The sequence below is a fragment of the Onychostoma macrolepis genome, chromosome 09, assembly GCF_012432095.1.
Source record: "Onychostoma macrolepis isolate SWU-2019 chromosome 09, ASM1243209v1, whole genome shotgun sequence".
NCBI classification, from domain to species: Eukaryota; Metazoa; Chordata; class Actinopteri; order Cypriniformes; family Cyprinidae; genus Onychostoma; species Onychostoma macrolepis.
The window spans coordinates 900,687-913,447 of record NC_081163.1 but is presented as its reverse complement, the minus strand read 5'-3'; the positions used below and the strand labels follow the sequence as shown (position 1 = coordinate 913,447).

Here is a 12,761-nt window from a genome sequence, read left to right as displayed (position 1 = left end):
CTGAAAACAATGACATTCTGTGCACGGCTCTGAGCCGTCTTTGTCAGCAGGCGCTTGTTGGGAAGCTGAAAACAACAGGCTAGTCAGTACATGATAATTATTACTGTAAAGCACAATAGGCAGAAAAGCAAATGTCTAAATCAGGCTCTTTCATCAAGCAATAGAGTCGTTTCAAACCCTGAAGAACCTTCACGCAGCTCACAGTGACTATGGCTGGCAAAAACATTACAATAATGTAATGCTTTTCAACATGAACTCTTCCTCAGAAAACAAGCAACAACAATCTGCTCAGTTGTTGAGAGAGTGAATTAAAATAAGGAACGTTTGTAACACTTTACAATAAGGGCTCATTTGTTAAGATTAGTTAATGCATTAGTTAATATGAACTAACAAAATGCTATGTATTTTTACAGCAATCTTTTTTTAATGTTAGTTATTTAAAAAAAAACAGTTCAATGATTTTAGAAATGTAGTAATAAATGTTGAAATTTAGCTTTTTTGTTTATTGTTAATGCTAATGTTTATAAATTAAACTGTATTGTTTAGCGTTACTTGATTTTTAGTTGTTTTAGCATATTTTAAAGCATGTTTTGTAAGCATTTTAAATAAGTCATGTTTGAAAAAATTTGAATACAATGTCCGATGAACGTTGCATGACTGAAATATATTAAAATATGATTTGCAAGCTACAGCAGTGTGCAGTGCAGGATTCATCTGCTTCTGTTAAACTGTTTGTTTGTAGGAGTTGGAGTTGTATTTCATTTATATTTTGACAAGTCATATTTGAGAAGCACTGATTGTGATTGTTTTCTGGCAGAATCACTATTATTCTTTGTAAACACGAAACGCTTGCACTGTTGCAGTGAGAACGACGCGTCATCAGAGAACGAGCAGCTTTTGAGTCGCAGCATCGACAGCGACGAGGAAGCAGCTCAGGACAAACAGGGAGCCGCTGACCTTTGCCTTCTGTCTCTGGTGCATCTGACGCGGGACAAGACCTGCTCCAGCAACACCATCACCAACAACAACAACAACATCAACACCAGCAGCAGAGCCACCGGGGTGAATACGACACCACACGCATATTACAGTCGTTTACACTGACGTTTGGAATCATTTCGACTTTTTTATCACCATTGCTGCATTTACTTGATCAAAAATAGTCTAAAAACTGTCAAATATTATTAGAATTTAAAACAGCTGTTTTCTATGTGAATGTGTTAAACTGTAATTTATTTCTGTGATGCAGCTGTATTTTCAGCATCATTACTGCAGTCTTCAGTGTCACATGATCTTCAGAAATCATAATAATATGCTGATTTGCTGCTCAACAAACATTTATGATTATTATTAATGTTGAAAACAGTCATGCTTCACAATATTTTTGTGGAAACCGTGGTACATTTTTATTTTTCAGGATTCACAGATGAATAGAAAGTTCAAAAGAACAGAATTTATTTGAAATAGAAATCTTTTGTAACATTAGAAATGTCTTTACCGTCACTTTTGATCAATTTAATGCTTCCTTGATGAATAAAAGTGTTTCTTTTTCTCAATCCTTCCTACCACAAACTAGTATATTACTATTTTGACAAAAATATTGTGCAGCACAACTGTTTTCAACATTGATAATAATCAGAAATGTTTGTTGAGCAGCAAATCAGCATCTTAGAATGATTTCTGAAGATCATGTGACGCTGAAGACTGCAGTAATGATGCTGAAAATACAGCTGCGCATCACAGAAATAAATTACAGTTTAACACATATTCACAGAGAAAACAGCTAGTTGAATTGTAATAATATTTCACAATTTGTACCGTATTTTAAAAGCGTACGGTATATCCCATCACACTTCTGTTCTTGGACTCTGTTGTTAAGTTTTTCCACATCTGATCTTGTTCTGTAGGTTCAGATTGATCTCTGTTGCTTTGTGTGACTCATCCAAACATTTCCTGTTTCTGCAGATTCACAGCAGAAGGAAAAAGATCCTGGATTTGTACACAAAAGCCTGCAGTGTTGCGGAGGGTGAGTGTAACAGTAACCGTGAATTCATGATTATGTCAAGCCCGTAAAACACAGACGACGGCAGCTGTGTTAAAGCTGTAATGAGCAGGAGTGTGTGACAATCAGATCTCCACTTCACTGCGAACACACTAAACATTTACAGAAGCACATTACAGTACATTAAATCATGTGGAGTTCATCTTGCCACTCAGAAAATTAAAAGAGAAATAATAGTTCACTTACAGTGAGAATAAACATGGCTTACTTGACCACAATAAGTTCTGTGAGAATTATTGACTTAATAAATGTAATACAAATAATAAATAAAAATGAATAAATAATCAAAATTTTAAGGATTTTAACATTTTAAGGAGATTTCTGTTATTTTTGTACAGTAATCACTTCTGGTACTATTATTATTATTATGTATTTAAAAAAAGAATAATAAATCAATTTTTAACAATTATGTTATTAGTACTTTTTTACATTTTAAATGCATTTGATAATAAAATAATAAATATAAAAGATAAAATATATACATCTTTATTTTTAATCAGATTTTTGTTAATTTTGCTTAAAAACAATTCTGGTGGTATTTTTGTTATTATTATTATTATTAAATTTATTTTAAAAATAAATGATAATTTTACATATTTAAAAAATAATAAAATAATTTAACATTTTAAAAACGTTTAAATGTTTGTTATTTTTATACAATAAACAGTTCTGCCAGGTACTTTTAAAAATAGCGTTGCCAAACAATTAATCGCGATTAATCACATCCAAAATAAACGTTTTTGTTTACATAATATATGAGTTTATTATATATATATATATATATATATATATATATACATGTATATATTTTATATATAATTTAAATGTTTATATATTAAATATGTTTATATATAATTTAAAATATAACAATGTAAATATATAATGTATATACTTGTAAATATTTTCAAAATATATACTGTATGTGTGTGTATTTATATATACATAATAAATAAACAGTACACACTCATACATTATGTAAACAAAAACTTTTATCTTGGATGCGATTAATTGCGATTAATCGTTTGACAACACTATTAAAAATATATACAATTAAAATATTTTTAAGAAATGCATGTAACAATGAATAAAAATAATCATTCACAATTTAATTTTCTGATTGTAAGAATTTTTCTGTAAGAGTCTTTCCTGATAATGATGTTATACTCATACCCCCGGTTTCACAAACAAGGCTTAGGCCTAAAATGTAAGTCTGAGCTGTTTCAACTAAAAGAAACTTGCACTGACTGATCTTAAAATACATCAGAGCCTTTGTTTTGTCTCAAGACGTACACCAGTAATGTTTTTTCCTAAAGCATGTTTATAAAGATTACTTAAATGTCCTAAATGAACTATGGCCTAAAGCCCTGTCTGTGAAACCAGGCCCTAGTTTACTCTGATGATGATGATGTTCTTCATCTCTGCAGGTCTGAGTCCGACCGAGCTGCCCTTCGACTGTCTGGAGCGCATCAGCCGCATGCTCAGCGCCACCTACAGCACAGATAAGGCGGTGGTGAAGACGTGGAGGCATCTGGCCGAGAGCTTCGGGCTGAAGCGTGACGAGATCGGAGGCATGACGGACGGCATGCAGCTCTTCGACCGCATCAGTACGGCGGGATACAGCATCCCGGACCTGCTGACCCGTCTGGTCCAGATCGAGCGGCTGGACGCGGTTGAGGCCCTCTGCTTCGACATTCTGGGCCCCGAGAACAGCGTCCCTCCATCCAGCCACCATCCCAATCTCACCTCGCGCTGCGCCAGCGTCTGACAGAACCCATCCGCACCAGACCCGGGGCCTGTTCATAAAGTGTTGCGCAGAAACCATCCTAACCCAAGTTTAATGTACTTAAAGCGCTCTATTTTCAAAACGTTACGCACAAATCTAAGAATTGCACACACCAAAAATAAATTTAAAATGCGCTTTTAACATACTATCTCTGTATTTTAAGTGTATTTAGTCACCACTTGTAGTGCACTTGAGTGTGAAATATGGGTACTACAAGTGGTAACTAAATATATTTTTTAAATACAGAGATAGTATGTTGAAAGCACATTTTAGTTCATATTCATGGTGTCCTAAAACAGCACAGTTGAGTACACTTAGTTAATCTTAAAAAGTACTAAAGAATCATTTTTAGTATATTAAGTACAAAATTAGTGCACGAAACTAGAGCACTTTAAGTACATTATGGAAGTGTGCTTTTTTCTCTCTGGGAAATTTGATCTTACGATCATCTCTCAAATATGCGTACGTGCACACAGAAAACGCAGATGTGAAATCTATGAATCGCGAATGATCTTGAACTTGCACGCAACTGAATGGTTTCAGCTCTCTGCTCGTAAACGACTCCTAATTAATGTGATTAACATAAACGATCACCAGTCGTCATCCAAATGCTTTAATTTAGAACAGAGAGCTGCAAGAACAGCTTACACTTTCAGAAACCTGCAGTACTCCGACAACAAAAGGTGTACGTCAAAGCCAGTTTTTACAAATATGAGCGCTGGCGTGGATTAAAGCGCACGCGCTCTCTCACGCTTCATAAACGAGGCCCTGAAGTCAGAACTCTGTCACTGGCCAGTCTGTGTATTTCTGAAATGGACTCGCGCTGTTGATTTCTGATGACAGATGGAGGAAATGCGACCGATCACAAACGCTCCGAAACATTTCTACACGTGGACAGACTCTACGAGCTGTGTTTTTAAGCGTTTTCAAGAACGTGTTGTATTCTCAGAGACGTTACAGTGACCGTCTGCTTTCTTTCTGCTGCGACAACAGCCTGAAGAATCTCACTGAGTGAGTTCAAGTTCGTTAAACGCTCTAAATGTGCATAACGAGCTACCTGGCACACAACACATCTGTTTCAAGGCAAGACACTCAGGCTTAACTAATCGATATTTATATATACTTCACCAGCTGATTAATCTCAGCACATTAAAACTAAAGGTTTTTTTTAAATATGCAAATGAGGCATTATCTAATTAAATATGCTATTAAATAATTTGCATTCATTCATTCAGAAAACACTGTCAACAGACAGAAAACAATCACATTTTCACCATGTTTTTAGTAGTAAAATGTGCTATAAATGAGTGTGAATGAAATATGAACAAACCTTCAGAGGAATAAAACTGTAAAATCTGGTGTTTGTAACAGAAATAAACTGAAATCTACAGATGCAAATAGATAAAGTGCAATAAAATAAACACACTTCCATGCGTATTTTGGAGGCTCTCTTTCCACTAGTCTGGAAGCAAAATAGATTGAAATCCCAATAAACAGTTCTGTACTGCTACTAAAACATTTATTTTCAAAAATGCAAAATAATCATTTTAAAATAATTTTAAAAATACATTTAATAAAACAAATAAATAGAAAATTAAAATGATTAAATATTTAAAACATGTTTTGTTACAATAAACAGTTCTGGTACTACTACTATTTTTATTAAATGCATTTAAAAAAAAAAAATCTCTTTAAAATATTTTTAAATCAATTTAATAATGAAAAATAACTTTAAAAATTATTTAAAATGTTTACATTTTTGTTACTTTTGTACAATAAACAACTACTACTATTATTATTATATTTATTTTTAAATTATTTCAAAAACAATAAGAAAAACATTTAAAATTTTGTTAATTTTATATAATAAACAGTTGTGGTACTATTATTATTATTATTATTATTATTAAGAAATGTATTTTTAAAAAAGTAATATTTTTTAAAATATTGAAAAAAAAATGCGTTTGCCTGTAGTGTCTTGCCTAAATGTCACAGAGATGTGAAGGAAACTCTCAAACATGGTACGTGTGTGTGTGTGTGTGTGTGTGTGTGTGTGTGTGTGTGTGTGTGTGTGTGTCGTCCCACAATCACCTTCGATGAACTCACTGTATCTGCTCACATTCAGAATATGGACTCAATGAAATTCTGACAGAAACATAAATCTGTTTAAGAGAGTCAGAGAGCTGCGGCTTGTGTGTGTCTCCGAGTGTTTAAGTGTGTGTGTGTGTGTGTGTGTGTGTGTGTGCGTGAGTATGTGTGCTTAAGTGTGTGTGTGTCCTGCGGCGAGCCGCTGCTGCTGGACTAATTGTGTGGAATTGGTGTTTTATGACTCTAAAGCGGCTGTGATTTCCAGCACCTCATTAACTAATAATCCAAACGGAAAAGCTATAAAGTGTGCGATGGGAAGCAGAGGCAGCTGTGCAAACCTTTTAACTGCATGCAGAAGCGTTTAATGACCCGACACACACTTCTGACCGTCACACAGCTCGTGTTTGAGGCTTCGTCACTCAGACGTTTGCAGGGAATGACTGAACGGAGCCGGTCTCCTGGACAATCACACACAGAACCACTTCAGATACTGGCTTCAGCTTTTGTTGTTGTTGCATCATGTTTGTTTCCCCTCCTCACGTCCCACGTTAATATATATATATATATACTGTATATCAACAAACAATGCATTTTATTTTAGGTTCAACTTGTAAAGGCCACGTCAACCTCATAGTCAAGTTTCTAGCAGAGCTCCTGGATCAATGCAACAAACACAACTGTATATATAACTTATTATTGTACATATGCACCATGTAAAGAAATAAAATGAGAAAATTATATCAATGTTGTCCATGAGCCACATGTATTAATTGACTGTATTGCACTGTTTTCAGATCAGCAGATTGAATCTCAAATCATAAAACAGCTCAAACACAGAGAGATGAAGATGAAAATAAAAATCAGATTGAATTTATGTGATACAAACCTTCCTTCAGCACTTAAAATCCTGAGAAAGTTTAGCTGAATGTAAGTAACGTAATAATCAAATCACAGAAATATTATAAGTGTGAATCTGTGAATCATTTTTCACCAAACTGATATTTTGTTTAAAGAAGTGAACTCTATTTTAGTGCCAGATTCTTCATTCACATCCCAACTCACTGCTGTGATCACAAAAAATATTATTTATTTTATTTTAGGATCATGTGACACTGAAGACTTGAGTAATGATGCTGAAAAGTCAGATTTGATCACAGAAATAAATCACAATTGAACAGATATTCACACAGAAAACAGCTATTTTAAATTGTAATAATATTTCACTGTTTTTACTGCATTTTTGATCAAATAAATGCAGCCTTGCTGAGCAAAGAGACTTCTTTGGAAAAAAATTTACTTTTTTTTTTCTTTAAAGTCCTAATTATTCCCAACATTCATTTATTTATTTATTTTATTTTTACAATTGTTTTTAATTAATTTACTTTTATATATCTACATATAGTTGTTTATTTTAAAATAAATTGTTAAGTATTTAAACATTATTGTAGTATTTGTTATGTTTCCTCGTGATTTCAATAAAATATCTTTATAAAGTCATGATAATCACTATTGAGAATGAAGAATTACAAAAAAAAGCACATTTTAAAAAACTTTTCTTTTCTTAAAAAAAGCAATTTAATTTAAAAAAAATTATAATAATCATTTTAAATATAAAGTCAATTTTGAAAGTTCATATTGACTTTGAAGTATGCAGAAAACTAAAGGAATTATTCCTGGCTAGCCATTTTATAGCACCAGCGGCACGATTTCTTCTCAAAGCATGATTTAATATCCAGCACACAGTGTTCAGAAGATTCAGACCACAAGCAGAAACTGCAGGTTTTCTGAAGGTCACCGCAGATGTGATCGACAGTCTGTTTGGCGTTTCTCATGAGAAGCAGAATCACAGACCTTCATTCTGTCAGATCCAGCAGATGGACCAGATGTTCTGCCCATGTGAGAAGATGATCTGTCACTAATGCATTCATGAGGCAGGAATATTCTGACTGGACTCTCACAGACCTCCTCAATCAGAGCCAGGCCTGATAAACACTCGACCTGTGATTCCGAGCGAATGCTTAGCGCTGCTCACGGAGTCAGTCCTCGCTAGTGACCAAACCTCAAGCTTTAGAGCTGGAGACGGTTTGGACAAAATAATAATAACCAGTGCCGGGGGTAACGCGTTACAAGTGACGTGAGTTACGTAATCAGATTACTTTTTTAAGTAACTAGTAAAGTAATGCATTACTTTTTAATTTAGAAGGAAATATCGGAGTTACTTTTTCAAATAAGTGACTCCAGCTCCTGTGTTTCTCGTGGATTGTTTGACTACTCAAAAGAGAATATTGGACAATTAAACTTAATTTGTGTTTCTGGCTCTAAACCAAAAAATAGCAATCAAAGGACATGGTTCAAGGTAAATATTGAAAATGTTAGAAAAAGTATCAAAAAAAGGAATACCAAAAATCTTCCAACTTTGGACAAGAAAAAAACATGTGGGTATGATCAGCAGGAGCCAGAGAACACCTATTACAAATAACATCCACTCCGGGAAATAGCTTACTTAATTTGACATTTGTGAGATGAATTCTATGGAGAACCTTAAACTGAATCAGACTCAGTCTTGCACAAGAAGAAGAGGAATTAACCGTCAACAGCAATTCCCACCATTCTTGCTCCAAACCACGTCCAAGTTCTTTCTCCCCTTGACGTTTAAACCGGGAGGAAGATGGCAAAGCATAAGGAAGAATTCAATTATATAAAGTGGATATAGAGCCATGAATCTGAATTAAGCACTTCTCATATAAAGAAGGTTCAGACAAGTCTGGAAAAGAAGGACAAAGGGAACGAGCAAAAAAAAAACGAAACAAGTTGCAAGAAAAAGTTGCAAAAACTCCATCAATGAATAAATCCGAAAAATGTAAAAGGCCTCTGTTTTTCCATAGAATATAAGCAGAATCTAAGGTTTAAGGCAGGAATAGATGATTACTACAAATAGGGCCAAAAACAGAAGTTTAAAATGTTGTCTGAACTGCCTCCAAATCCTGAGAGAAGTACAAACTGGGTTACGGTGTGCTTCGAGGGGCAACTAGACAAAGGAGCACACAGCAAGGCAGAAGAGAAGATGTAGAGCAAGACCAATCTATATGGGGAGAGTTATCCCAGCTGTGAATTTTACTAATATTTGCTGCCCAGTAATACATCAAAACGTCTGGCAGACCAAGACCCCATCTTTTTTATGTCTCTGGAGATATGCCTTGCTTAAGCGAGGAGGCCTGTCCTGCCGTATATAAAGAGAAGCAGCCCCATCCTAAAGCTTGATAAAGGACTTTTCTTTAAAAACACTGGGAGGGTCTGAAAAAGAAACAGAAACCTAGGTAAGATATTCATTTTAATTGACTGGATTCTACCAAAAAGAGTAAGAGGTAACTTATCCCAACGTTGCAAATCTGATTTAACTCGAGTCAGTAATTATTGATATAATCAAAGGAATGTGAAAAACTTACTCCCAAGAAACGAAACTTTGTGGAGGATAAATTAAAAGGCTGCATCTCCGCTGGGATTTGTTAAGCTAAATTATTTACCAAACATACACTTTTATTAATATTAAGCTTGTATCCAGACTGGAGCAGTGTCCAGAAGGCGTATCCATGATGTGAAAAGGGGGCCAAAACCAAATCTTTCTAATATAGTGAATAAATAATTCCACTCGACGCGGTCGAAGGCCTTTTCTGGTTTCACTTGTGGAAGAAGTGGGTGGAGAAAAAAGAATAGTTAAAAGTCGTTGAATATTTGATGATAATTGTCGCCCTCTAATGAAACCGGTCTGATCTTCAGAGATTATTTTGGGAAGACAGGGATCCAGACGGCAAGCCAGCACCTTGCCTAATAATTTCACATCTGAATTCAACAGACTAATAAGCCTCCAACCGCCACATTCATCTGGGTTCATGTCCCGCTTGAGTATTAGTGAAATAGAGTCAGAGTTAAGAGAACCGTTTACCAAAGAATCATTGTACATATCTAACAATAGAGGTGCCAGATGTTTGGCAAACCTTTTGTAGAAAAGCCGTCTGGACCTGATGCCTTACCACTTTGCATACGCTGAAGACATTTCAAAATCTCATCAACTCTAGAGGCTTTTCCAGATCCACGGCTATCAATGTGAGGAATATCTGTTCTAGACTGTCTAAGAAACAATGCATACTAGAACCGTCTTCAGGAGGCTCTGATTTATAGAGATTGGAGTAGCAAGAGAAATAAACATCATTGATGTCAGATGGATTCTTAGTTAACGAGCCAGAATAATCATATACCCGAGTAATTAAGCGAGAAGCTAATAATCGACCGGCTTTGTCTCCGTACTCGTAAGTTGCTTTAGTTCTTCGTAGCATAAATTCAGCATTCTTTGTACTAGCAAATCAAATTCTGCTTTTCACTCCAACTTCTAGCATGTAACTCGGGAGCAGGATTATTAAGAAGCTGTCTATCAATCTCGATAATGGAGTTGATCAGGTCTTGTAACTTTTGTTTCCTTTGCTTGAACTTATTTTGATCTGGTTTTTGCTAGTGAATCGCTTGAACTGAATGTTCGAAATCACGATGGGTTTAGCGCTTTAGACAATATAATTCATAATTTATGAAACAATAGAGCATCAAACATCGCTGCAGCGACTTCATTTCAACTTCACAGTCAAGCTCCGCTCACATTTAAAGATCTAGTTGTGTAGACCAGCAGTATAAGTAGTTTCGGTTTCATTTGTATTTTTGGATAAAGGCTCAACAATTCCTTGCTTTACTTTAACAGTGTAGTTTTGGCAGCAGCAGAGTGTTTACAGCATCAGGACACAAAGACCGTGAACTGACTCTCACACCAACAACACTACAGCAAAACACCAGCAGCACAGAGGACAGAAAGCTGCTTGACTTGTGATGAACTGCTCCTTTAAGAGTAAGAGGAATAAACTCTCAGACATGGTGCTGGAATGAAGCGGCCTGCGTGCAGTGACCTGCCGTCTGCCTCATCAATCACTCCCAACACGCATGGGAAATGATTTACACTTCCTCAGCTCAAGTGTGCGAGAGATAACAACAAAGTTAAAAAAATGATATAAAGTGAGCGCAGTTCTTCTGTGTGGAGATTAAAACACTCATGAGTTTGCTGGATCTGCTGGCGTCCAGTCATCGCACACAACAAACACCTGCAGCACACACTGGCTGTGTTCACAATCACACACTAACATACTAATCAGACAATTTAGTATGCATGCTGTGCATACTATATGGACGCTCTGCATTAGTGCCTGAATGATTTACTACACTGCAGCATATACTCCAGAGCATCTACTACTATCCCATACTGCAATGCACACTGCACTGCAAACAAAGTGTGCTGCTACCTACATTGATTTAGTATGCAGACATTCTGCTGGATTTTTGATGACTGTCTACGCTGCAGTATACCACTGAGCACACTGCACTGTTACTCTATCCCTCACTGCACTACATATGCAGTGCTCTGCTACCCACATAAATTCCGGCTGTGTTCACAATTAACATTCTAATCATTTAGTATACATGCTATGCACACTGCATGGTTGTTCTGCGAGGGTTCTTGATGACCTACTACACTGCAGTATATACTGCTAAGCATACTGCATTGGGTACTCTATCCCACACTGTAATGCGCAATGCAATGTAGACTGCACTGCATACGCAGTGTGCCACTAGCCACATTGATTCCGGCTTTGTTCACAACTGCATACTAACTTATTAATCACACTACTTAGTATGCCTGCTGTGCACACTATGTGGACGCTCTGCATGGGTTCTTGATGATCTACTAAACTGCAGTATATACTACAGAGCACACCACATTAGTATTCTATGCCTTACTGCAGTGCACACTACAATGGGAACACTAGCCCACACTGTAATGCACACTGCACTAATACTCTATCCCATACTGCAGTGCACACTACAATGGGTACTGTATCCCACACTGTAATGCACACTGCACTAATACTCTATCCCATACTGCAGTGCACACTACAATGGGTACTGTATCCCACACTGTAATGCATACTGCTCTGCACGTATGTAGTGTGCTACTACCCACATTGATTCCGTCTGTGTTCACAATTGCATACTAAAATACCAATCACACTTTTTAGTATGCCTGCTGTGTACACTACGTGGATGGATGAATCTTGATGACCGCAGTATATACTGCAGTGCACACTACAATGGGAACACTAGCCCACACTGTAACACACACTGCACTAGTACTCTTTCCCATACTGTAATGCTCACTGCACTACATACACAGTGTGCTACTAATCACACTGATTCTGGTTGTGTTCCCAATTGCAAACTAACATACTAATCACACTATTTAGTGTGCATGCTGTTCACACTATGTGGATGCTCTGCATGGGTTCTTGATGACCTACTACACCGCAGTATATTTTTATTTTTTTATGATTATTTTACTTCCTTTTATGTTTTATAGTAAAATGTCATACTAAGAACTGCATACTGACTAATCACACTCTTTAGTATGCATGCTGTGCACACTAAGTGGATGTTATGCACTTGAGTTGATGACTTACTACACTGCAGTATATACTACTTAGCACACTGCAATGCATTTGAATTTGATTTCCAGGGTAATATGTGATATCAGCAGTGAATTTTTTTGCTCATGGGATCATATTCATATTTGTGAGTTCAGTGCTGTAATGCATCATCATTATCAACCCGTCAGAATTCACAATTGACCCAGAACTAACAGTTTAGTGTCAAGATGAGTCTTGTTTCACTAAACTGACACTTTGAGTTCATAATGCCACAAACTGGCCTGTAATGAGCCTCAAACCACACAGCGGT

General features: G+C 36.1%; 1 protein-coding gene across 1 annotated transcript in view; it reads left to right on the top strand.

Moving 5' to 3' along the window:
* The window catches only part of edar (ectodysplasin A receptor), a 45,077-nt gene extending 38,404 nt beyond the window's left edge, over positions 1-6,673 (top strand). Inside the window, exons 11-13 of the mRNA XM_058788100.1 lie at positions 864-1,062; positions 1,966-2,026; positions 3,487-6,673. Coding sequence (XP_058644083.1) covers positions 864-1,062; positions 1,966-2,026; positions 3,487-3,827 — 601 coding nt within the window. The 3' untranslated portion in view covers positions 3,828-6,673. The remainder of the gene's footprint in view (positions 1-863; positions 1,063-1,965; positions 2,027-3,486) is intronic.
* Positions 6,674-12,761: the final 6,088 nt, after the last annotated feature.